Consider the following 24,627-nt stretch of genomic DNA (forward strand, 5'->3'; position numbering starts at 1 on the left):
CGATCCCAGGAGGGCGTTGAGAGGGCGAGCAGACAGACGACTGGCGTAACGAACTGTCAGCACTCTGTACTTTTTTTTTTGCACACCACAGGCGACTCTGCGGCCGACGACTGCCAAGGAGACGAAGGCGAAGGCGAAAGAAAACAAACGAGGAGAAGAAAACAAACAACGACAATCGACGAGAAGACGACGGACGAAAGACCAGCAGACAAGAGACAAACGAAGAGAAAAGGGGGAGACAACGCCCCCGACGTATGCGACGACCTGCCCGACTGCAGCGTGGCGGACTGGCGACGCGACGGACAGAGGAGCCAAGAGTGCGTTTCTGCATTTGCTGTCTGTTTCGAAACATCACGACTTTTGCCATCGTCTCGACGACGACTGCCTGGGCCACCCGCCTCGACAGATTGACGCCGGCAGACCAGCAGACCAGAAACAGACGATAGACACACCCTGCGGCACGACGTCTGGCTGCCAGGACGGTATGTAAGATTGCTACGACGTACTCCATATCTCGATCAGAAGCCACCGTCTGGACGACTCCTCCGCCCCTGTCAACTCATGCTAAATCGCTGTTTATGCAGACCGAAACCACCCCTGGCCCTCGCCTGCCCGCCCCAAGGGACCATGATGCGATCTGCCCGTCGCCTGAGACAGCACCGCATCCAGCATCCAGTGACGACGGCCGCAACAGAGCAGCTGAACGCTCTACGAACCGGCAAAAGTCGAGCAGCCGCAGCAAGGCAGCGAGCATCGATCACACACGCTCCACTGCCTGGGCCACAGACACAGAGAGACACAGAGACGCACATAGACACATAGACACACGCCCTCCCCCAGACAGCCGCCATGTCCGACAAACAGTCCAGACAGTCGTCTGGCGGCAAGTCCTTCTTCTCGCGCGTCAAGCACAAGTCCGACCGCCGCAACACAAACGGCGACGAAGGCAGGTTCCTCGGCCCCCTCGACTTTGACGCCGCCGGCCAGACCGGCTCCCGCACCTCGCGCCACTCCTACAACCGCGACTCTGTCATCTCCCTCGACCGCCCCACCTCCCCCGAAGCCGGCATCAATATGATGGCCGGTGTCATGACCTCCATCCCCTACGAAAACGTCACCGCCGACCGCCGCTCCCCCATCGCCGTCGACTACCTCCCCAAGAACGGCGCGCCCCCGGGCAGCAGCTACGGCCAGCCCCCCAGCACAGGCCGCGAACCACTGCCGCACCAGCTCAACAAAGCCACGAGCGACTTCCACCAGTACCCATCCTTTGACCCGTCCTCCACGACGGCCGCTGCCGCCATGGCCGCCTCCATGTACGGCGCCGCACCCGCCGCCGGCAGCGCGGCTCACCTGTCGAGCAGCCAGCTGTCGGGGCCGCGGCCGCCGCCAGGGCAAGGCGGCAACGTCACCATGGCCTCGACCGGCCGCCAGACCCAGCTGCAGCAATGGGGGCCGCCACGAGAGAGCGCCGCCTTTCAGAGCGGCTCGCACAACTCGCGCTACAACTCGTACCAGACGACGTCCGGGGGCCGCAGCTCGACCGACCACGCCAGCATCTTTTCCGCGCTGCCGAGCGCCTCCTCACAGAGCTCCTATGCGTCCCACCGCGAGTCCAATCGCCTGACCAAGTTTCCCTCGGGCCCGGGGGGTGCCGCCGGATCAGCCGGCACGCCGTCGCACGACGGCTTTAATTTGTCGAAGCCCGAAGACGACGTGGTCATTGAGCAAATGTTCCTCGCCCTCATGCAGAAGCGCGGCTGGCTCAACCTGCCCGAGCAGGCCCGCCGCCAGATGATCGCCTACCCGCCCCTCAAGAAGTGGACGCTGATCTATCAGGACCGTCTGAGCGAGTGGCAGGGCGAGCAGCGCCGCCGCCAGACCGCCCGCCCCGGCCAGTACCAGAACGTCGACGTCACCACCTACTCGGACGAGGAGGGCTCGCCGGAGTGGTACGTCCGCAAGATCATGGAGAACAGCCTCGACGCCAAGAACTTGGCCAGTCTCGAGGTCAACCTGCGCACCCAGCAGATCGGCTGGGTCAAGCGCTTCATCGAGTGCCAGGGCCAGGTCGCCCTCACCAACGTCCTGCTGAAGCTCAACCGCAAGAGCGCCCGCGGGCCCGCCGCGCCCGCCGCGCCCGCGGACGTGCCGCGCGGCGAAAAGGAGCTCGACCGCGAGTACGACCTGGTCAAGTGCCTCAAGGCCCTCATGAACAACAAGTTTGGCGCCGACGACGCCCTCGCCCACCAGCAGGTCCTCGTGGCCCTGACCATGTCGCTCATCTCGCCGCGCCTGTCCACGCGGAAACTGGTCAGCGAGGTCCTGACCTTTCTGTGCCACTGGGATGACGGCAACGGCCACGTCAAGGTCATCCAGGCCATGGACAACGTCAAGAGCGCCCACGGCGAGACGGGCCGCTTCGACGCCTGGATGCGCATCATCGAGGTCACCGTCGACGGCCGCGGCAAGATGGGCAGCATGGTCGGTGCGAGCGACGAGGTCCGCAGCGGCGGCATCGGCATGGAGAACCTGCTGATGGAGTACTCCGTCGCCACGCTCATGCTCATCAACATGCTGGTCGACGCCCCCGAGCGCGACCTGCAGCTGCGCCTGCACATCCGCGCCCAGTTCATTGCCTGCGGCATCAAGCGCGTCCTCACCAAGATGGAGGCCTTCCAGTACGACCTCATCGACAAGCAGGTCGAGCGCTTCCGCAGCAACGAGGCCATTGACTACGAGGACATGCTGGAGCGCGAGAACAGCAGCATCAAGGACAACGTCGAGGGCGACCTCAAGGACCTCAACGACCCCGTCCAGATTGTCGACGCCATCCAGAACCGCCTCAAGGGCTCGCGCACGCAGGACTACTTTGTCTCTGCCCTGCAGCACCTGCTGCTCATGCGCGACAGCGACGGCGAGGAGCGCCTGCGCATGTTCCAGCTCGTCGACGCCATGCTGAGCTACGTCGCCATGGACCGCCGCCTGCCGGACATGGACCTGAAGCAGAGCCTCAACTTTAGCGTCCAGAGCCTGCTGGACAAGCTGCACACAGACTCCGAGGCCCGCCAGGCGCTCGACGAAGCGCTGGAAGCGCGCCAGATTGCCGAGGCGGCCATGGCCGAGCGCGACGAGATGCGCGGCCGGCTCGAGCTGGGCGCCGACGGCCTGGTCGCCAAGATGCAGCGCCAGCTGGACGAGCAGACCCGGTTCATCGACGCCCAGCGCCGCCAGGCCGAGGCCCTCAAGGCCGAAATCGACAGCGTCCAGACCCTCCGCGCCAAGGAGGCCCAGCGCAACGAGCTCGAGACCCGCGAGCTCTACCTCATGCTGCGCGACGCCCAGGACGTCGCCGCCTCCAACGCCGCCCAGTCCAAGGCCGGCGCCGCCGCCGTCCTCGCTACGGGCGGCACCGTCAGCAAGAGCCAACTGGCCGACGACGACCCGGTCCACATGCAGGGCATCCTCGACCGCGAGAAGCTCATGGACCGCCTGCGGATGCAGATCGAGCGCCAAAAGACCCAGTTCAAGCTGGAAGGCCGCGTCTGGGGCGACGCCGTCGGGCCGTCAGATCGCCTGCGCGCCCTCCGCGAAGAGATGGAGGGCTACGGCGGCGACGAGGGTATTCCTGGCAGCCTGTTGGGTGTCGACGGCGGCGGCTCGGCTGCCATGTCTACCAACAGCGTGCTCGGCAGCGTCAATCGGCAGACCAGGATTGGCCGCAAGCCCATTGGCGGCGGCGGCGGCGGCGGCGGCGGCGGTGTTCCTCCCAACGCGGGCGGCTCGCACTTTGACGACGACGACGAAGTTACCGGGGAAGATGGCGAAGTGGTCTACGAGAAGCCGCGCATTGTCGAGATGCGCCGCCCTGTCATGGACTCGAAGCAGCAGACCGGCCTCTTGAACGAGATTGTCGGCAAAGTCAAGCGGTACGAAGGCAGCGACTCAGAAGACGGCGACGGCGTTACGACAGGGCCGTCGCATCCCAGCCTCGAGTCCCAGTCGCCCGTCACGCCGCACGACGGCGATGCGCCCAAGATCCAGATCACTGGCGCGTCGCCCAACAACCGTGCAGGTGGACCACCGCCGCCGCCGCCGCCACCACCGCCTCCCGGTGGCATGCTCCCCGGTGCTCCACCACCGCCACCACCCCCTCCACCTCCCCCCGGTGGTGCACTCCCGGGCGCTCCGCCGCCACCACCGCCTCCGCCGCCGCCTCCTCCACCGGGTGGGATTCGCCTTCCGGGCGCGCCACCACCAGCGGACGGCGCAGCCGCACCACCGCCTCCACCACCGCCTCCTGCTGGCGGCATTGGTGGCATGCCTCCGCCACCGCCGGTGGCACCTCCCATGCCTGCACCAGGCTCCATGTCGGGTCACTTCTTGTCGAAGCAGCCCACGTTTGAGCCCGTGCAGCCAACGGTTGGCCTGCCCGTCGTGAGGCCCAAAAAGAAGCTCAAGGCATTCCACTGGGAGAAGGTGGACGAGACGGTGACGACGCACTGGGCGGCGCACGCGCCGTCGGCGGAGGAGCGCGAGGAGAAGTACATGGAGCTGAGCCGCAAGGGCATCCTGGACGAGGTGGAGAAGCTGTTCATGGCCAAGGAGATCAAGCTGCTGGGACAGGGCACGAAGAACAAGGACGACAAGAAGCAGATTATTTCCAACGACCTGCGCAAGGCGTTTGAGATTGCGTTTGCCAAGTTTTCGCAGCAGCCGGTCGACAAGGTGGTGCAGATGATTATCCACTGCGACCGCGAGGTGCTGGACAACCAAGTGGTGATGGACTTTTTGCAAAAGGACGACCTCTGCAACATCCCCGACAACGTGGCCAAGCAGCTGGCACCGTACAGCAAAGACTGGACGGGGCCCAAGGTGTCGGAGGACACGCGCGAGATGGACCCGGCGGAGCTGACGCGGCAGGACCAGATCTACCTGCTGACGGCGTACGAGCTGCACCACTACTGGAAGACGCGGATGCGGGCGCTGGCGCTGACGCGCAGCTTCGAGGCCGAGTACGACGAGATCATGGAGAGCATCCGGCAGGTGATGGAGGTGTCGGAGTCGATCCGCGACTCGGTGTCGCTGATGAACGTGCTGGGGCTGATCCTGGACATTGGCAACTACATGAACGACGCCAACAAGCAGGCGCGCGGCTTCAAGCTCAGCTCGCTGGCGCGGCTGGGCATGGTCAAGGACGACAAGAACGAGTCGACGCTGGCGGATCTGGTGGAGCGCATCGTGCGGCAGCAGTACCCGGAGTGGGAGTCGTTTGCGGCGGACATCTCGGGCGTCGTCACGGCGCAGAAGATCAACATTGAGCAGCTGCAGACGGACGCGAAAAAGTACGTCCTCAACATCAACAGCGTGCAGCGCGCGTTTGACAGCGGCAACCTGTCGGACCCCAAGAAGTTCCACCCGCAGGACCGCGTCACGCAGGTGGTGCTGCCGATCATGAAGGAGGCGCGCCGCAAGGCGGAGCAGATGGAGCTGTACCTGGAGGAGATGATCCGCACGTACGACGACATCATGGCGTTCTACGGCGAGGACAGCCGCGACGAGAACGCACGCCGCGACTTCTTTGCGAAGCTGGCGGCGTTTATTGGCGAATGGCGCCGCTCGCGCGAAAAGAACATCCAGTACGAGGAGACGCGCCGGCGCAACGAGGCCAGCATGAAACGCAAGCACGCGGCGCAGCTCAAGCTCGGCGGCGGCGTCGGCGGCAACGGCATCGGTGGCGGCGGCGAGGGCGGCGCGCTGCCCAGCCCGTCCAGTGCGGGCGCCATGGACAGCCTGCTGGAGAAGCTGCGCGCCGCGGCACCGCAGACGCGCGACCAGCGCGACCGTCGGCGGCGCGCCCGCCTCAAGGACCGACACCAGGTGCGCATCGCGTCGGGCCAAAAGATCCCCGACCTCAACGAGATCCCCGAAGCCGAGGCCAGCTTGCAGAGCGGGCGCGGCGGCCTCGAGTCGCCCACGTCGGGCGGCGAGGGCCCGCCGAGCGTCGGCAGCATGCTGAGCCCCGTGCTGGGCTCGCCGCGGCCCGACGGCAGCAGCGGTGACGGTGGTGGCGGCGACGAGGACGACGTGGCCGCGCGTGCGGCGCTCTTGCTGCAGGGCATGCGGGGCGACGACGACGACGACCTCGACGAGGAGAGGCGCGAGAGTCTCCGCAAAGCGCGGCGACAGACGGCCGAGGCCGAGCGGCAGTCCCGGCGCAGACGGCGCGACAAGGCCCAGAGCGGCAGTGGCGGCATTGCCGCAGACAGCGCGCCGTCTGGCGAGGCGGCAGCCGAGGGCGCGGCAGCCGAGGGCGCGGCAGCCGTGCCGGAGGCCGTACCGGAACAAGGCACCGCCTCCGAAGCGACGGAAGAGCAGCAGTAGATGTGTCTGCCGCGGGCGGATCCCAGAACAAAATGTGCATATGTATAATTAATATTCTGCCTTTTCCTGCGCGCGTTTTTCTGTCTTTTCGTCTCCGTCTTGTATTGGGAGGTTTCAGGCATAGAGACGGGAGTGAAACACTCGATCGTGAGAGGTTGCTGGGGTCTCTTTTTGGAATTTACCGTTGATTTATTGCGTTGATTTGTTGCAAGTCGGCTCAAGAGGTGTCATTGCGTTGAATTTGTGTGGCTTTTTGTATGGCTTTCTTTATTTCTTGTACATACAGCCGTGTTCTCTTCTACTCGGACTTGCAAATGAACTCTGGGTATATTCTCGCAACTATGCAATCTATCCTACACAAAGTCCTCTAACGACTAAGATTGCTGGTCGCGATATTTTCTGTCTCGATCTCTTCTTTCGTCTCTTCTGTCGTCGTCGCGGTGGCGCCGCCGCCCGCCGTCTCTGGGACTGCGACTCCGATCATGCCTCTGCTCATGACGTCGTGTACGGCTCCGGCTCCGACTCCGACTCCGGCTGCGAGGCCGCCTCGGCCTGTCGTCTGCACGGTCTCGGGAGTCTCTGGGCGCTCTGTCGTCTCGGTCATGTCGGTCACGTGACCTGCTTCGTCTCGGACGGCGATCGTGTTCGTGTTTCTCGTGCCTCGCACGTCTGTCATGCGCGTCATGCCGGCTATGGTCTCTCCGTCTGCCGCGGTGGCTGCGTTCACCTCTGTCGTGCCGGTCTCTGTCGTGTCGATCTGTGCCTCGCCGCCTGTCTCTGCCGTCTTTACCGGCGGCCGACGAATCGGGCTGCGGCTGCGGCATGCGCGACGCGTTGGCCGGCACGACAATCGAGTTGGCGCCTGTTCCTGCTGCTGGACCTACGGCTGCTCCGGGCCCGCCTCCGAGTCGCGTGCCGGGCGGCAAGCCCAGGGCACGGGCCATGGCCTCCTCCTCGGCCTCTTTGACGCGCCGCAGCTCGTCGCGCCGCGCCGCCGCGGCGGCATCGATGCTGTCTTCGCCACCTTCTTCGCCGCCGCCGTCGCCCTGGCCCTCGCCCTCTTTGGCATACCAGGTCAGATCGCGGCCTTGCTGCCAGCGGCCGACGGGTGCTTTGATGCTGTGGCCGAGATAGTGTTCGCGGCGGCTGGACTGGGCGACGTCGTCCCAGTTAAAGTTGACGCCGCCACGCGAGCCCTGCTTGCGGATGGTCGCGACGAGATCCATTGCGGCGATGGAGAATTCGCTGGGTGTTTGTTGTGATGGTACGTTATCGAAGGATAACAGCCTCTAGTAGAGGTTGAGGTGACGTTTTTGTTACGCAAGGCTGTGTATTACATAACCATAAAAATTAGCGTCTTTGAGCTCCAGGGCGCCTTCCCCGCCAATGCATGACCGCAACTCCCCTAAATAGCTTTGGCGACGCACCAAGCAGGACGACAGCTATTTTGCTTCACTTTCTCGCGTTGTACTCTGCCACAACCAACCTTCCGGCCTCCTTTTTTATGTGTTTTTTTTTTTTTCCCGCCCACACACCCTCCCACGCAATGTCGTTCAAGATCGATGAGCTCCAATGGAGCGAGCCCGAGACCGCCAACGAGATGCAGGGCATCCACTCCAACTCGGTGCTCTACTACTTTATGCGCTCGCCCTACTTTGACAAGACGTCCAACAACAACACCGTCTACAACCAGGCGCTGCACAACCACAACATGTTCCCCGTGCTCGAGACGCGCGAGCGCTTCGAGGACTTCTTGCGCAGCATGTCGGGCGTCGAGTACATTGTGCACCAGGCGCCGGCCGAGATGGCGCCCGGGACGGGCACCGGCGTCTGGGTGATCCGCAAGCAGCTGCGGCGCAAGCGCAACGACGGGCAGCCGGACGACTTGACGGTGTACGCCGACTACTTTGTGGTCGGGTACAACATCTACCAGGCGCCGACGCTGGCGGACGTGCTGTCGTCGCGCATCACGTCGATGGCCGTCGCGCTGGGCAAGGCGTTTCCGGCCATGAACAGCATGCAGACGTGGTCGCCGGCCGAGGGGCACTACTACGAGACGACGGGCAAGGCGGCGGCGGGCGAAGACGGGGTTGTGGAGAACCAGGCGTTGCGAGACGAGCCAGATGACGAGGATCAGGGCGTGGAAGAGGAGGAGGAGGAAGACGACGAGGACGACGACTCCTCAGACGAAGATGCCATGGATGTCGACAAAACGGAAACGACCACCCGAGCCAAGGCCGCCCATGATGACGCGGACAGCGAAGACGACTCGGACGACGACATGCTCGATCCGCGGCTGGCCGAAGAGTCGTACGCCATCCACATGATGTACGGCGGCGAGTACATGGACGAGCAGCCCATCTCCGGCCGGCCAGGCGACTTCCACATTGCGCTGGCGGGCGGCGGACGGAGTGCCGTCGGCGGTGCAGCAGGGGCGGCGCGCGGAAAGGCAACGGCGGATGCGGCAGACGCGAACAAGGACGGCACAGGCAGCGGCAAGGCAACGCCGAAAGACGGCAAGGAGGCCAAGAAGTCGGGGGCCACCACGCCCAAGCCAAAGCGGCGAAAGTCCAAAGGAGCGGCGGCATAGCGGCGGCACAGCGGCAAGGGCTGTTGTGGACCATGGGCGTGTTGTGTCTTTCATTGTTCCTTTTTTAGCACGGCGTCAGGATGGGCAGGATAACATGAATGCATGGCGATACAACTGGATAGAACATTTGCTGCATTTCGTCAAACGCTCTTACAATGTCGCTCTGGCGTTTTATTTCCTGTGATGCATTGCTCTTCTACTTTCAAGGCGCCTCGTCGTCTCCACTGTCTGTGTATCTACAGATGCCTCTCGTCGCACTACTTCCCTACAATCTCCCAGCCCTGCCCCGGCACCTTGCGCTGCCGCACTTTCATAGCGGGCAATGGCCAGCCCATGCCGCCGACACCGCTGCCGTCGTCCGCCTGCAGCGTCGGCACCACCCAGCACTCGCGCTCGCGGCCGTCGTCCGACCGGAACGTCTCCTTGATGGGCTTGCCGTACGCGAGCAGCGGCGTCCCCTGCAGCAGGCTGGCCAGCTGGAGGCCCGAAATGTCCGTCAGCGCCCGCATGCGCACCTTGGGCAGCGACGCCGCCGCGTCCATGTCCGGGCTGGGCGCGGTGCGCTGCAGGTGCGAGTAGACAATGTACTGCGGACACTCGGCGACGGTCATGTGGGCGAGCGGCGACGACGGGTGGATGTAGACAAACTCGGTCCGCGACGCGTGGCCCCCGCCGCTGGCACCGCTGGCACCGCCATCGGACGGCACCGGGAACAGCGTGCGGTACGGCACCTCGATGGCCCGGCGCGGCTTGTGGACAGCGCCGCCCGCGTTGGTGTACTGCGGCGGATTCGGCGACAGATCGGCCCGCAGGGCAATGTTCTCGGGAAAGCCGGCCGCGACCATCTGCTTGAGCAGCCGGATCTGCACGTCGGTCGGCCGCGGCAGCTGCTCCTGGTACGTCAGGTTGGCGGCGGCGTGCACGGGCACGTTGGTGCGCAGCAGGTTGGTGATTTGCCGGCGCATCTTCTGGACCTCGCGCAGCGCCTTGTAGTGCACAAAGTGGCCCCGGCACCAGGCCTCCGTCGGCTCGTGCGAGAACTCGCCCACGACCTGCAGCAGCTTGAGCGCGTCCGACTTGTCGTCGAGCGACGTGAACTGCCGGTGCACCTTGCGGAAGAGCTCGGCCGTCCGCCGGCGCGCCTCGTCCTGCCGGATGTCCTCTTGCGTCCGAACACGGGGCTTCGTCGTCTCGGCGTCGCTGTCGGCATGCTCGCCGTCCTCCCCCCTGTCCGCCCCGTCCGCCGTCGCCGACGCTGCGGGAATGGCATTGTTGGGCCGCACAAACACCTCGTCCGCCGACAGGGCCGCCACCAGCGCAATCACGTAGTGGATGCAGCCGCCCGGGTGGCCGACCATCAGGATCTTGGCAAACCGCGGCGACAGCGGGAACGCGCTCATCAGCTGGCCCAGCGGCGTAATCGCGCGGCGGCGGCCCGCGGCGTCGTCGTCCGTCTTGCTGGCCGCCGAGAGGTACATCAGCAGCCGCTCGGCGCGCAGGATGCTGCCCGTGTCCGGCGGCGTCGGGAACGGGAACGCGCTGATGCTGGGCACGTGCATCGACTTGAGCTGCAGCACGACGCCTTCAATGGGCATCCGCAGAATCTCGGGCTCGGCAAACTCGGCAAAGTTCTCCTCGTAGACGGCCGACGAGTACAGCCGGTAGCAGTGGCCCGGTCCCGTGCGGCCGGCACGGCCGCTGCGCTGGCTCGCGCTGGCCTTGCTGATCCAGCCCACCTCGAAGCTCTGCACGCCCGTCTGCTTGTTGAACGTGCGCGCCTTGGCGCGCCCGCAGTCGAAGACGTAGCGCACGCCCGGAATCGTCAGACTCGTCTCGGCGACGTTGGTGGCCAGGATGATCTGCCGCGCGCCGTCCGGCGCGTCCTGGAACACGCGCTGCTGGTCTTTGGTGGACAGCTTGGAGAAGAGCGGCAGGATCTGTACGTTCTTGGGGCCAGAGCCTGCCGTCTCGCCCTCGTCCGGCACAAACTCCTCCTCGCCGCCGTCGTCGTCATCGGCGTCGTCTTCGTCTTCGTTGTCTTTGTCGTAGTCGTCCTCCTCGTCCTCCTCGCCGTCTAGATGCTTGGCGTCTTTTCCGTTCTCGTCGCCCAGGCCGCCGCCAAACTCAATGTCCTCCGTCTCGTACGCCATCTCCGACGTCGACAGCCGCACCTTGGGACCCGTGGCCGTGTGCACGCCGTCAATGGCCAGCCGCAGCTGCTTGGCCAGCCGCTGGATCTCGTCTTCGCCCGTCAAAAACACCAAGAAGCCGCCCGGCGGCAACTTGCGGTGGCCGCGCACAATCTTGCGGAAGGCCTCCGCGACGTAGTCGTGGTGCGTGTGCTGCGCAAAGTGCACCGTCACGGGGTACTGGCGGCCCTCGACGTGGACCATGCGCGGGGGCTCCGCAAAGAGCGCGCGGTTCTTGGCGAAGTCGGCCACCTGCAGCGTGGCAGACATGATGACAATTTTCAGTGGCTTCAGGGGCTTCAGGGGCTTGGTGCTCGTGTCGCCGGCGTGCCGCGCATTCATCTCGGCCCGGATCGTGTTGACGCGGCTGACAATGCCAATCAGCACGTCCGTGTTGATGCTGCGCTCGTGTGCCTCGTCGATCAGCACGGCCGAGTAGCTGCGCAGCGCAACGTCCTCGCTCAGCTCGCGCAGCAGCACGCCGTCCGTCATAAATTTGATCGCCGTGCGGCTCGACACGCTGCTCTCGAACCGGATCTGGTACGCCACCGCCTTGCCGTGCTCGGGGCCCAGCTCCTCGGCCACGCGACGCGCCATGCTGACGGCCGCCACACGACGCGGCTGCGTCACGCCGATCATGCCCGGGTACTCGGACGCCGCGTGGCCGAAACCCGCCTCGTACAGGAACTGCGGCACCTGCGTGGTCTTGCCGGAGCCCGTGCCGCCCGACAGGATGACAATGTCGTGCTCGTGGATGGCCTCGACGATCTGCTGTTCCTCGGCGACGACGGGCAGTTCCATGCGCTGCTTCTCGACCTCGGGCGTCCGAAACACGTCCACGTGGAAAGCCTTGCGGTCGAGGCGCCGCGTGGGCTGCAGGCTGGCGGGCAGTGGCTCGGCCTCGACAGGTCGTGGTTCGAAGTCTTGGACGACGGGGAACTCGTACGTCGTGGTCGTCTCGCCCGTGGCGCCTTTGAAACCGAGTGCCTCGTTGCGCTGTGCTTGCGCCCAAGCTTTGAAGGCCGAGGGGCGGGCCTCTTCTGCGTCCGAGCTATCGTCGCTGTCGTCGTCGTCGTCGTCGTCGTCGTCGTCGTCGTCGTCGTCGTCATCGTCCTGTGAACTCTCCCCGTCATCGTCGTCATCGCCGTCATCGCCATCACCCTCCTCCTCCTCATCTCTCTTTGTCTCCTTGTCATCGTCCGACAGTCCACCCCACTCCTCTCCACTGTCGATGGCTGCACCGTCGTCCTCGCTCTCATCCTCACTCTCTCTGTCCGGTCGTGTTATGGTAAAAGTCGGCTGCGGCTGCTTGACCGTTTCCACGTTGAATTTGGACTTGACGCCACCGCGCTTCTTGCGCTTCTTGAGGATCGGCCGCCCGTCGTCGTCGAGGTCGAGCGGTCGCTTGAGGCCCGAGCCAACCGCAAATCCTGAGCCGAACAGCGAGCTGCCGGTCGACAGTGCTGGAGCAGGTGCTGCACTCGTCTGGGCCGCAATTTTGGCCATTGGTACGTCCTCCTCCACATCGTCCTCATCGTCCTCATCGTCCTCGTCGTCCTCGTCACTCTCGCTTTCGTCGCTATCCCGGCCTTGCCGAACGACACTCCGCTGCTTCGCCTGTTCGGCCCGCCGCCGCTTCTTGCCCTTGCCCAGGTCCCGGCTGCTCTCGAAAATGGCCGGGTCCACGCTGTGAGCCGCCAGTTTTTCGTTGAGCGCGCGGCTCTCGTCTTTGCGCAGTTTTGTCTCAATGTACTTTTCCAGCCGCTTCGCCTTTTTCGCGCTCATCTGCGTGGCCTGGCCCGCACGCAGCTCCGCACGCAGCTGCGCCTTTTTCTCGTTGCGGGCCCGCTGCTCTTCGGGCACGATGGTGGTGGCGTTGCTGTCCACCACGTCGGTGGCCCGCGTCCGCGTCCGCGAGCCGTCGCCCGGTCTGTCACCGGCATTGGCGCGTTCGTCGGCCTCGCGGGCCTCGCGCGCGCGGGCCTCGCGCGCCCGGGCCTTGTGCTTGCGCTGCCGCGGCACGAATTTCTTTGCTGCTGGCATAGCTGTGTGTTGTTTTAAAAAGGGGTAATTTTGTGAATTTTATTATGCAGGGCGAAAGAGTGAAAGGCGTCTCGACTTCGCCTTATGCCGTGCTCTCAATCATGATGTAGATTCGTCGTGAGATTGTGTCGACCACCTTTGGTCAAAATAAGGGCCTAAATGAGGATATGATAGCCAAAGAGTGTTATATGGTGGGAGTCGTATCAAGTTGAAGTTTGTTTATATATGTGTCGTTTTGTCCTTCCAATTTTCGTCGCAATCTTCACAAAGTGCAGCTCGATGAACATGACGGTCGTAGCTTCCGTCCAAGAATTTCAAACATATTTTGTTATCGCGCTCGTTATCGTACCTTATCGATAAGAAATAGTTATGGGCAGGAACGGTTTTAGTGAACGCTTTAGTGCATTTTCACATTATGTCTGTAGCGGGGCATAATATCTACAGACGTACCATCTTATCAATCAGCTAGTAACGGATCTGTTTGTCCGCACCGCGTTCCGGGACCAGTCTCGCGAAAGTGACAAAGGTACATTGCATTCATGTCAGAACCGTACAGAAGCCAAATGCTTCCGTAAAATCACAAGCAACGACTGTAGTTGAGTCCTCTTTTCGGATATGGACCGGATTTCGCTGGCAGCCAGCTATCGCTGTCACTCCATCCGGCACCGGGCGAACGACGCCCCTTCTGCGCGAATTCTGACAGCGGCTCTTCCACGGCGCTGTGCTGTCGGCCGAATATTGACATTACTGTCTCACATATCAGGAATACGTCTAGTTGGCCTTCCTACCTTTCTACCTTTCTACCTGTCCCTAATCTACTCCAAAAAGGAAAGACCTCGGAGCTAAGTACAGATATCCGAACGGGGCTAAACTGTCGCACCTGCCTGGATCCACGCTGCGGTGGGACGTTTTCCCCAATTGTCCCCGGAGCGTATATCCGACCCACTCTTTCCGCCTTTGTGCCTGCCTCCAGGGACCACATCGGCTGTTAGTTGATACGATGGCAGGAGCGGACGAAGCGGCCGAAGCACCTGCCTTGTCTCCTTGTGAAGGGTTGATCTGATAAAGTCGTGACAATAAAAAAGGGGCTAAAATGGGGCTACAAAAGAATGGCAAAGTGCACACATATGACAGCTTGGAATTACAAGGCACCCCCCCACCCACAATCACTGTCCGATATTTGCAGAGTATCGACGACGGTTGAGCTACTCGCTGGCAGGAGCTTGCTCCTCGGACATATGAAATGCGCCACGCGCCGGGAAAGTGTTCACTGTATTTCTGTATTTTCTCTGCCTGTCCAAGGAGTATATGAAGCGACACGTCACGGCGTCCATTGGGTGCCTTTTTATGTCGCTCGTTGTCCTCGTCCTTTCTTTCGTGCTTCCCATCGTGTCTCGGTTCGCCACAGCATCAACAAAAGCACCACCCACAATGTCCGTCCCAAAGAACCTCGTCGTCGTTGGCGGAAGCTATGTCGGCGTCAACGTGGCCCAGCAGCTGGCCGTGGCCTTGAGTGACGCGTTCCGCGTCGTGCTCGTTGAGAAGAACTCGCACTTCAACCACTTGTTTGCGTTCCCGCGGTTCGCAGCGACGGCCAAGGTCGACACCAAGAAGGCGTTCATCCCCTACAATCCAGGCACCTTTGCGGCGGCGCCCGGCGTGCACAACAACACGGTCGTCCAGGCCAAGGCGACGGGCCTGACCCGCACGGCCGTCGAGCTAGACCGTGCTGTATCGTTGGGGGCTGCCGGGAGCGAGCCGGTCCGCAGCATCCCCTACGAGTATCTGGTGCTCGTGACGGGCACGCAGATGGTGCCGCCCTCGGCCGTGCCCGGGACTGAGAAGCGCGACGGCGTGGCGTACCTGCAGCAGCACGCGGACCGGGTGGCGGCGGCGCAGCGGATCGTGCTTGTGGGCGGCGGCGCCGTGGGCGTGCAGATGGCCACCGACATCAAGGAGCTGTACCCCGCCAAAGACGTGACGCTTGTGCATTCGCGCGCGACGGTCATGAACCGCTTCCACACGGACCTAGACGCGATCGTCAGGGCGCGGTTCGCCGAGCTGGGCATCCACACCAAGCTGGGCTCGCGTGTCGTGTCGCCCACTGTGAGTACGGCCGCTCGCGCCGATGGGACGCCGCTCGAGGTGGTGTGCCAGGACGGCGCGCGGCTGGCGACGGACCTGGTGATTGTGTGCACGGGCCAGACGCCGCGGTCGGGCCTGCTGGCGGCGCTGTCGCCGTCATCGATCGGCGCGTCTGGGTTTGTGCGCGTGCGCGACACGCTGCAGGTGCACGACGCGACGCTCGACAATGTGTTTGCGATTGGCGACGTGGCGGACTCGGGCGCCCCCAAAGCAGCAAGGCCGTGCGTCATCCCCCCCCCCCTCTCCCACCGACTCTCATCCAACTGTGACGTGTGCCGCCCACTAACCGTTCAGAGCCGCCAAGCAAGCCACGGTCGTGGTGCAAAACATCCAGCACCTGCTCAACGACGAGCCGCTCGACACGTACTCGAGCATTGAGCCGGCAGGGATTCACATGACGCTGGGCTTGGTACGTACAAGCCGCGATGCAAAACGACAATGGGGAGTAGTCATACTAACCGAGCCGACAGACCAAAAACATTGTGTTCCGCAACCCTCAGCCGGGTGAAAAGCCGCACGTTGTGCCCAGAGAGGACGGCACGTACGACATGGGCATTGACGGCGTATGGGCCCGCCGCGGCGGCGGCATCGACGCCAACTTATAAATGCGCGACTATATACGATGTGACGGCAACTATACAGCAACAGGCATGGCGGAGAACGACAATTACCACATGACCAACTATATGTGAAGACGAGATAGAGGGTATGGGTACTAGATGTATCTAGATTTTTGATTTTTTGATTTTTTTACTTTTGCGTACAGTTTTGGTTTATTATGCCCGTTTGGAATACGCCACCAACGATCTAGACTATTGCGCCCCGTGGGGTGTTCTCCGTCCCTGTCTGGGGTGTTGGGGTATCTGGGGAAAATCAGCAGTGCATGGGTACATGGGAGCAAGCGAGTGCGGCCCGATCCCAGTTCGGAGTCTCGACCGACCATACCAGACAATGATCGACTGTCGCCGTGCCGCTCTCCGCTCTAACCCACCCGATCCGAATCGGGAAATAGAAAAGAGAGTAAGCTGATCTCGAAAATGTTGGGGTACATCATCTGCCCAGGCACGTCATCCAGCCATGCACATACTCATTTGTGGTTGAGGGCACGTCTCCTCTCTTGTAAGCGAGTTCCAAACGTCCGTCGATGGCGGCACGGCCAGTTCTGGTACGGCAGGATCACCACGGACATTCGACGACGTTGGACGTTCCGCTCTGCTCGACCCTCTCTCCTCCACCCTCTTAGCTTCGTCCCCGCAATCTCACTCACGGCCAATGCCTCAAGCCGGCGCGTCTATATAAATGCTCTCATTCACTCGGGAACTTCAGAGCTCCGGAACCCAACCTGTCTCGTGCTTTCGAAGCATCGCAGATCATCAAGACAGACGATCTTCCTAGTAACCCATCAGGCCCCGTTCTATAGACAGGCCCCAGCACAGCCGCCATGCGTCTCGACCATCTTGCCGCGCGGGCCAGCGCTGTAACGACCGTCAGTGTTCCAGCGTCAGCACCGGCGTCTGCTGTTCTCATCAGCCCGTCGTTTCCCGGCGTCAGCTTTGAGCTCAGCACGTTTTCTCTCTACTGCCAGAGTAGGTTGGGCTTGCTCTCTTCCTCGTTCGCTTCGGTGTTCTTGTCATTGACCATGCCCCCCTTGAAAAGAAAGCCCCACGGATTCGTCGGCCAACCAGTACTCGATCAATCTGATTGAGCAAATCTATAAGCGAACCGGCGGACGGCCTCTCTTGCGAGTCGGCGGTACAACGGGGTACGTTTCTACGGGACACACGACTTATATGCCGAATGAGCACTGACATACACCCCCCTCCCCATTCAGTGACACCGTGACTTGGAACTCGGCTCTTACCCAGCCCATCTCGCCCGCTCCGGGCACGTCGCAGACGGGTTCGCTGACGATCGGCCCCAACTTCTGGCCGCTTACCAAGCTTCTTGCGCCGATCAACGCGCTCTGGGTGCCGCAGATTTCCTATACAGACACCGTGCCCGCCCACGCCGAGGCGAACGCGCAGTCCATTGTATCGGCGATTGGCCTGGACAACATTGGTGCCATTGAGATCGGCAACGAGCCGAACGAGTACGGCGGTCACACGGGTCCGTCCGCGACCGGCGCCCAATAGTATGCACAGCATGGACCGCCAGCACGTTCTGAGGCTTCTGACAAAGGCAACAAAGGCATGCTAACACCCAACACCTCGCAGCTTCGCTACGCGCTTCCAGAGCATTGCCACCAATGTGTCCGAGGCGGCATCCATCCCCAGCGGACCCATCTTTGCCGGTCCCGGCCTTGCTGGCGAGGACCAGCAGTCGACGGACTGGACGGCGCCGGACCTGTTTGCCAACACGACCTTTGACGCCACCGGCAACATCAAGTACGCCGTGGACCACTGGTACCGCTGCGTCGGCAACCCGTGCGTGCCGGCGCACATGATCCTGCACTCCAACACGGTCGCCGACGCCAACAAGCGCATCCAGCCCTATGCGGCCTTCTTCAAGAGCTACAAGAACGGGCAGGTCAAGTACTATCTGGACGAGATCAACATCCAGACGGGCGGCACCAGCAACCAGACGCTGGCGTACGCCTTCTCGACGGCGCTGTACGGCGTCGACTTTATGCTCTATGCCATGACGCTCGGCGTGGCCGCCGTCAACTGGGAGCAGGTGTACAACTCCAACCAGAACGTGTGGCAGCCCAGCAGCAGCAGCACCGTGCCCGCCCAGACCAAGAACATCTACTATGCGCTCATCACGGCGGCCGAGTTCATCGGCACCGGCGGCACGACCAAAGTGGCGGAGATTGCGCCCGGCAACAACGACGGCACCGCCTTTTCGGCCTACGTGGCCTACGCGGGCAGCAGCTCCAACACGCCCGCCCGCGTCGCCCTCTGCAACCTCAACTACTGGGACCTCTCTGTGGGCGGCAGCCGGCCCAGCCAGACGGTGACCCTCAGCGGTCTGCCGGCGTCGCTCACGTCCGCCACGGTCAAGTACCTGACCAACCCCGGCGGGGCCGTGCAGAACGCCGACCACACGACGTTTGGTGGCAGCCAGTGGACCTTTGCCAGCCTGGGCAAGGAGGTGACGGGCGTGCAGTCCACGACGGTGACTGTGAGCGTTTCCAACGGCCAAGCGACGGTGACGATTCCCGACAGCGCCATTGCCATTGTCTACCTGTGAGGGCTGTGCCTCCGATCCAGGACCGGTAGAGACCAAACCGATTCGCATGCTCTCCTTTTCTGTACTGAAGCGGCCTGAGGAAGCTCGGCGCCGCGAATGAAGCTCGTTCTCCCTTCCGGTCGTGTAGCTCAGTGGCAGAGCGAGGGATTGCAGATCCCAAAGTCGGGTTTCGAATACCCCTGTGTCCTAAATGAAGGAGAATAGCAACTTTTATTTTGTGATGTATTCTTTACATAAGAGGCATGTTTTAAGTCACGGTCGACGCTTTCCAGTCGTTTGCAATCTCATAAATGCTGTCTTCCTCGCAATACTGGGAGCTTTGTGACCGTTCTGAGCCGCTTTGTATAACGACGAGAATATCGCAATAAATTGTCATCTCTAGTAAAGAAACTGACATCCTGCCTTATTCGTCTTGCAAGTTCCTGCCATACTCGTGCGTGTTGTTGACAGAAGGTGCGACCTTTGCTGAAGTGGGTCCAGCAGCCGCCCCCATAGGTGCATACTCGGATGCCGCCAAACATCGCTCTAGTGGGGTTCACCACCTTTGCCTTCACACAACATAGACACAACATCAACCCCAGCACCACCGGAGCAACCACACACATATACACGCCATGGCTGACGTTGCTACACCTGATTCCAAACCTGTCCACGGGGCACCCTACCCGGCCAAGACAAAAACTGCGACCGGCACAGTCAACGGCGTTCCTACGGAGGCGGAAGTCTCCTACTTTCGCGACAAGATTCTCGTCCTCGTCTCCCAGTCCGGACGTCTTGCCCAATGGGTGAATTTCCATTTCTATCCTCACGTTGTTTGTGGCCTCGCACGTCTCGCCGTATGATTTCGCTGACGAACGGAACCGCCCAGATCCAAGTACCGCTGTCCGCCCCGTCTGCCGCCTCTGTCGACGCCGCCCTCTCGCTCGGCGTCCGCAGTGGCGGTAATCCCGCGACAGGCCTGCTGCCCTCCACCCACCTGACACCGCGCACGCTCTTTGGGGCCGGTGGCGAGGCCCGCGAGACGTTTGGCCAGCTGGTGGCCGCGCAGATTGGCAGTCTGGTGGCGCTGCGGGACCCGGGCGAGACGCGGACGCTGGTGGTGGGGTTGGGCTTGGCCGGGCCCAGTGGAAGCAGGGGAAGCAGGGGAAGGGCCACAAACGATGCCCAGGCACAGGCCGTCTACTTTGACGTGGTCGATCTGGTGCAGAAGGCGTTGTAAAGAGGCCCGCGCGACACACCCCACTCTGCGAGAACTACCCGAGCTACCGACCAATGCCGTTCCTTCGTTTTGTTGTGAACACCGCATCTCGAACAGTAACTGTGCGACGTGCCACGGAGTTGCCCGCCCTGCGAGAATAGTCCGCCAGATGCATCCTGGCTGCAGGTACACAGCCGGATTTGGGATCGGACGGATCGACCCCGGGATGAATGGCCAGCGAGCAGCGCAAAAGATGCCTGCCTCGCGGATGTCGACGGGGCATTGGATAACGGGACTGGCCTACGTCGGGGACGTTGACGTCTACTCGTTAGTAGCATCTGTCCGAGATTCGAGCGATCTTGATTGGACACGACGAAAACAGTCCCAGCAGACACGAGGCTGTCGGAGGATTTTCGATTTTCGTTGCCGCGGCATAGAGAAGGCCTCTGCAAGACCAAGCGTGCGTGACAGAAAGGCTCGAGTGTATTCCGGTCTTGCCATCTCGCCGAGCCAAGTCCGTCCGTTTATTGCTTCACGACAGATCTGAGCGTGCGCTACACGGGGATAAACAGGGCCAAAACAGGTCCAGGGCCGATATCAAACATGAATTACGAGACGAACCGCCGCGCACACGTCCTTGGAGACCATTGTTTTAAGAGACTCCCATCTGATCCGTTTATCCGTTCCCCCCAACTGTCACCAATGATGCTCTCGACGTATATGTTTCATGTCCATCAACGCTCAATCACCGGGGAATGCCGTACCATCACTGGCTGATGCAAAAGCCGAATCAGGAACGATCCATGGCCCTTCACGTCCTTCCCAGCTGTCCAGCTGCCACAGCCGTCTTCGTATTGTTCATCGACGTAGTTGCACCGTCTTAGCTCATTCAATGCTATTTCCCCTCACTGCCTGCTTCACACCATCTCGCCTCCGTTCTTCACACATGTTCTTATCTGACTGTACATGCTGTTTCCCCTCCCTCCTGCATCGTCTTTGTCGACACGGCTCAACTTCCCCTCTTTTGGGTTATTGGCTGCCGTGTGCTGTGCAGGATGTACATCCACTGCCTCTTGTATACAAACAACGTCAACGACACATACAGTACACCCAAATGCGTGGCCGTTACTTTTATATTAACGTTCGCGGACGCAGTTCGTTGCCGTCTTCCATCCAGTATCCATCTGCATCGTCACCCGACGTTGGCTCGGTAGCTGTAGCCATTCTCAGTTGTAACAGGGTACATTGTTACTTACAGCCCGCTGCCATATCCGTGACGATATCCCCCAAAAGGTAGGCAGATAGATCATGACAAAAAGAGGAGAAGCACTGGACCGTTGTCGACTGTCTGGCCCGCCCCACATTTCCACAGACCACTCGCAGCTGCCATGCGCTTATGCTACCCCACATCGCTCTGGTACAAGCGTGACCTCGATCCCGAGCCTCCGCCGACGCATCTCCGTTTTACATCATAAGCGGGGCTGCTACTCGTGCATGTATTATGGGGAAGGAGCGCAGGGGAGATCGAGCACACGAGAGAAGGCACCACCCAACGCATGACGACCACACGACCATCACGTTAGCGGGTACGATTACAACGGGCCGTTTATGGTCTTCGACTGTCGCTCTCTGTTCTCTGTTCTCTGTTCTCTGTTCTCTGTCCAGAGAATGTCTCATCAGGCTCCATACTAGCTAGCTTCCCCAAAGGTCCCCAGGTCCCTTGCCGAGCAGACAGCCGAATCGTTTGTAAACGCTGTCCGTGACCGTTTCTGGTTGTTCTTTCCTCGTACGAAATGCCCGTTTCGGATCGTTCTTGCTACGTACGGCGACTACCCTTTTGATCCCATGTCTGTCGTCCGTCGTAGCTTCTGAAATGGGACCAAACCGGCCTCCGTTTCGCAACCGACCTATTGCCTTCTTTTCCGTGCTTTCCTCTCGGCTTTATGATTGCGTCCGCCAGAAAACGGACCCAGCCAAATCGCCTCCAGACTACCGAACAAGCAAACCCGTCTGGCACAGTTCGTTCTGGACCTCTGCCGCGTTATGGGCTTCAAGATGCCAATGATGCATTGGTATTCAACAGTACTCTCTTCAGCGGGCAATCGTGCTTCGCTTTACGTTTACAGATCGTAACTTCCTTGTATGGCGTATTGCAAGACCATGCAGTGATCGCTCCTTCTGGTCGAGTTGCCGTAGCTCTGACGCTGCGTCATTGCCCGTTTTGTTCGCCCCCTTAAGTAAGTGCCTTCTGTGCGCTCTGTGCCCTCTGTCCCCGCTGCGTCCGGTGTCTCCCTCGCGCGCTCTTGCCTCTTTCTCTTTGGCACCTCTTGGGGGGAAGGTCCACTTCTCCGACAAACCCCCTTCCCGGGCACGAAAGTACTAGATCGATGACCATCCATCCTGCCTTCTTCAGAGGCACTCTCCGTAGGAGTAAGGTGCACACGGTGGCTCCTGCCATGATCGACCCGTAGGCCCGTCTTTTGCAGTACCGTTTCATTGCCTCCTGCCCCCTCTTCCTCACTTGCTTCGCTCTTGCCCTGTTGTGACGATCGCCTAAGTATTCCTTCCCCCCAAAGTTCCAAAGTGTTCCTTCTCTGGTATAAAGCAGCTGATCCCCCCCGTTCTTTCCCATTGCTTTTGTGCTCCTGTTCTGTTCCTGTTCCTTACTGTTCACTTTACATCGCGTCGCCAACTCTCAGCTTCACTCTACACCACCACCTCTTCGGCCTCATATACCATATCCCTCCCGGACATCACAACCATCCCACCCACGCATTCAAAATGGTACAGCTCCTCTCCCTCTCGCACTGCGCTGGCCAACAACGACGACAGCGACTCAAACTCCCCTGCCAACCAATGCTAACAACTTGAATAGGTCAAGGTTCTGCTCGTTCTCTACGACGGCGGCAAGCACGCTGAGGAGGTAAGCTCTCCCTTCTGTTCCTGTTGTCACTCTCTTGTCTCTCGTCCCATTCGCCTGCGGGGTACACTGCCTCTTGGCGGCAGCTTCGTGTCAGATGCAATGCGCTGTCGGGATGCGAGGCGACCAAAGTACAACGAGCAGTCCAAACGGCAGTTCGCTGTTGGACGTCTGCCCTACTGGTCTCCAAACCATCCCCAAGCTGCCATAGCTCCTCCCAAGCTACCCCCAAAACGGTCCACTTAAAACATTTCTCCCGGCCGCCCGCGGATCAAACAACCCGACAGCAGCCCACTCTTCACAAGCACGACCTGCCAATTTGCACTTCGAGTATATTGCAGCATGCAACAGCAGCTAACTGTTTATTTTCCCCCCTCCCAATAGGTCCCTGAGCTTCTCGGTACGACCGAGAACGAGCTCGGCATCCGCAAGTGGCTTGAGGACCAGGGCCACACTCTGGTCACCACCTCCGACAAGGAGGGTGAGGGCTCCACTTTCGACAAGGAGCTGGTGGACGCCGAGGTCATCATCACAACGCCGTGAGTCTGCCGAGTGACTTGCACATGTAGATGTAGTATACATTCAAGTCCACTAACCGGTTAGCTTCCATCCTGGCTACCTGACCGCCGAGCGCCTCGCCAAGGCCAAGAAGCTCAAGCTCGCCATCACCGCCGGCATTGGCTCCGACCACGTCGACCTCAATGCCGCCAACAAGACCAACGGCGGCATCACCGTCGCCGAGGTCACCGGCTCCAACGTCGTCTCCGTCGCCGAGCACGTCGTCATGACCATCCTGCTGCTCGTCCGCAACTTTGTCCCCGCCCACGAGCAGATTGTGCGCGGCGACTGGGACGTCGCCGAGGCCGCCAAGAACGAGTTCGACCTCGAGGGCAAGGTCGTCGGCACCGTCGCCGTCGGCCGCATCGGCGAGCGCGTCCTGCGCCGCCTCAAGCCCTTTGACTGCAAGGAGCTGCTCTACTACGACTACCAGCCCCTGCGCCCCGAGGTCGAGAAGGAGATTGGCTGCCGCCGCGTCGACACCCTCGAGGAGCTCGTCGCCCAGTGCGACGTCGTCACCATCAACTGTCCCCTGCACGAGAAGACCCGCGGCCTCTTCAACAAGGAGCTGATTGCCAAGATGAAGCCCGGCTCGTGGCTCGTCAACACGGCCCGCGGCGCCATTGTCGTCAAGGAGGACGTCGCCGAGGCCCTCAAGAGCGGCCACCTGCGCGGCTACGGCGGCGACGTCTGGTTCCCCCAGCCCGCCCCCAAGGACCACGTCCTGCGCTACGCCACGAACCCCTTTGGCGGCGGCAACGCCATGGTCCCCCACGTGTCCGGCACCTCCCTCGACGCCCAAAAGCGCTACGCCGACGGCACCAAGGCCATCCTCGACAGCTACCTGAGCGGCCGCTTCGACTACCGGCCCCAGGACCTGATTGTCCACGGCGGCGACTACGCCACCAAGGCCTACGGCCAGCGCGAGAAGAAGTAAGCGTGCGGTGTGTGGTGTGTGGTGTGTGTGGCGGTGTACTGTACGGGGTCGAGAAAGCCGAAAAAGAAAAAAAAACCTCCCAATATAAGAAAAGTTGGGAAGGAAAACGTCATGATGAAATGCAAGCTGTTTCCATTTTGGTATCAAATACAATGTACAAAATTATAACGCAAACTCCATCAGGTGACTTGTGAACGTCATGGTGTATGTCGTACTTGTCGAATCGTGATGCTCAGGTAAATGTACTTTGGAGTGTGCAGAATATGGAATATATGATAGTACAACAGGATAATGTATGCTTCCCTCGTCTACAAGTATAAACGCCCATTTTGTACAAAATGAAGAGAGACGAAGAAGGCAGAAAATAGAAAGGTCGAACAAGAAACGCCGCTCCATCACAGACGACAACAACACAAAAATTAAACGAGATATAAACAGGGAAAAAAAAGACAAGTAAGAAAGCAAAAGGAACAA

The 24,627-nt window shown here is 61.2% G+C and overlaps 8 protein-coding genes and 1 non-coding gene across 9 annotated transcripts; 7 read left to right on the forward strand and 2 right to left on the reverse strand.

Annotated features, from left to right (window-relative positions):
- Nucleotides 1-849: 849 nt before the first annotated feature.
- SPBR_03402 (cytokinesis protein bni1) lies at nucleotides 850-6,384 on the forward strand (the record flags this gene model as incomplete). Its single annotated transcript, XM_040761693.1, has 1 exon — nucleotides 850-6,384. The coding sequence occupies one exon, from the start codon at nucleotides 850-852 to the stop codon at nucleotides 6,382-6,384; it is 5,535 nt and encodes a 1,844-aa protein (XP_040623065.1).
- Nucleotides 6,385-6,751: 367 nt separating this feature from the next.
- On the reverse strand, nucleotides 6,752-7,610 carry SPBR_09252 (uncharacterized protein; the record flags this gene model as incomplete). The annotated part of the gene is made up of 2 exons (XM_040767378.1): nucleotides 6,752-7,113; nucleotides 7,175-7,610. The coding sequence occupies 2 exons, from the start codon at nucleotides 7,608-7,610 to the stop codon at nucleotides 6,752-6,754; spliced, it is 798 nt and encodes a 265-aa protein (XP_040623066.1).
- Nucleotides 7,611-7,930: 320 nt separating this feature from the next.
- On the forward strand, nucleotides 7,931-8,974 carry SPBR_03516 (Mediator of RNA polymerase II transcription subunit 6; the record flags this gene model as incomplete). The annotated part of the gene is made up of 1 exon (XM_040761807.1): nucleotides 7,931-8,974. The coding sequence occupies one exon, from the start codon at nucleotides 7,931-7,933 to the stop codon at nucleotides 8,972-8,974; it is 1,044 nt and encodes a 347-aa protein (XP_040623067.1).
- Nucleotides 8,975-9,231: 257 nt separating this feature from the next.
- SPBR_09244 (ATP-dependent RNA helicase DHX37/DHR1) lies at nucleotides 9,232-13,206 on the reverse strand (the record flags this gene model as incomplete). Its single annotated transcript, XM_040767370.1, has 1 exon — nucleotides 9,232-13,206. One exon carries the CDS (start codon nucleotides 13,204-13,206, stop codon nucleotides 9,232-9,234), a length of 3,975 nt encoding a protein of 1,324 aa, XP_040623068.1.
- A 1,431-nt stretch (nucleotides 13,207-14,637) lies between these two features.
- On the forward strand, nucleotides 14,638-15,956 carry SPBR_03501 (amid-like NADH oxidoreductase; the record flags this gene model as incomplete). Its single annotated transcript, XM_040761792.1, has 3 exons — nucleotides 14,638-15,572; nucleotides 15,646-15,760; nucleotides 15,822-15,956. 3 exons carry the CDS (start codon nucleotides 14,638-14,640, stop codon nucleotides 15,954-15,956), a joined length of 1,185 nt encoding a protein of 394 aa, XP_040623069.1.
- Nucleotides 15,957-16,792: 836 nt separating this feature from the next.
- On the forward strand, nucleotides 16,793-18,540 carry SPBR_03460 (uncharacterized protein; the record flags this gene model as incomplete). The annotated part of the gene is made up of 4 exons (XM_040761751.1): nucleotides 16,793-16,937; nucleotides 17,008-17,113; nucleotides 17,183-17,482; nucleotides 17,565-18,540. The coding sequence occupies 4 exons, from the start codon at nucleotides 16,793-16,795 to the stop codon at nucleotides 18,538-18,540; spliced, it is 1,527 nt and encodes a 508-aa protein (XP_040623070.1).
- A 117-nt stretch (nucleotides 18,541-18,657) lies between these two features.
- Nucleotides 18,658-18,728, forward strand: SPBR_09461. The gene has a single exon. It is a non-coding gene; the product is annotated as a tRNA-Cys (tRNA).
- A 426-nt stretch (nucleotides 18,729-19,154) lies between these two features.
- Nucleotides 19,155-19,759, forward strand: SPBR_03539 (proteasome assembly chaperone 3; the record flags this gene model as incomplete). Its single annotated transcript, XM_040761830.1, has 2 exons — nucleotides 19,155-19,325; nucleotides 19,409-19,759. 2 exons carry the CDS (start codon nucleotides 19,155-19,157, stop codon nucleotides 19,757-19,759), a joined length of 522 nt encoding a protein of 173 aa, XP_040623071.1.
- Nucleotides 19,760-22,760: 3,001 nt separating this feature from the next.
- On the forward strand, nucleotides 22,761-24,153 carry SPBR_03489 (formate dehydrogenase; the record flags this gene model as incomplete). The annotated part of the gene is made up of 3 exons (XM_040761780.1): nucleotides 22,761-22,820; nucleotides 23,043-23,197; nucleotides 23,262-24,153. The coding sequence occupies 3 exons, from the start codon at nucleotides 22,761-22,763 to the stop codon at nucleotides 24,151-24,153; spliced, it is 1,107 nt and encodes a 368-aa protein (XP_040623072.1).
- Between the last annotated feature and the right edge of the window lie 474 nt (nucleotides 24,154-24,627).

Source organism: Sporothrix brasiliensis, assembly GCF_000820605.1.
Source record: "Sporothrix brasiliensis 5110 chromosome Unknown Cont13, whole genome shotgun sequence".
Classification (NCBI taxonomy): domain Eukaryota; kingdom Fungi; phylum Ascomycota; class Sordariomycetes; order Ophiostomatales; family Ophiostomataceae; genus Sporothrix; species Sporothrix brasiliensis.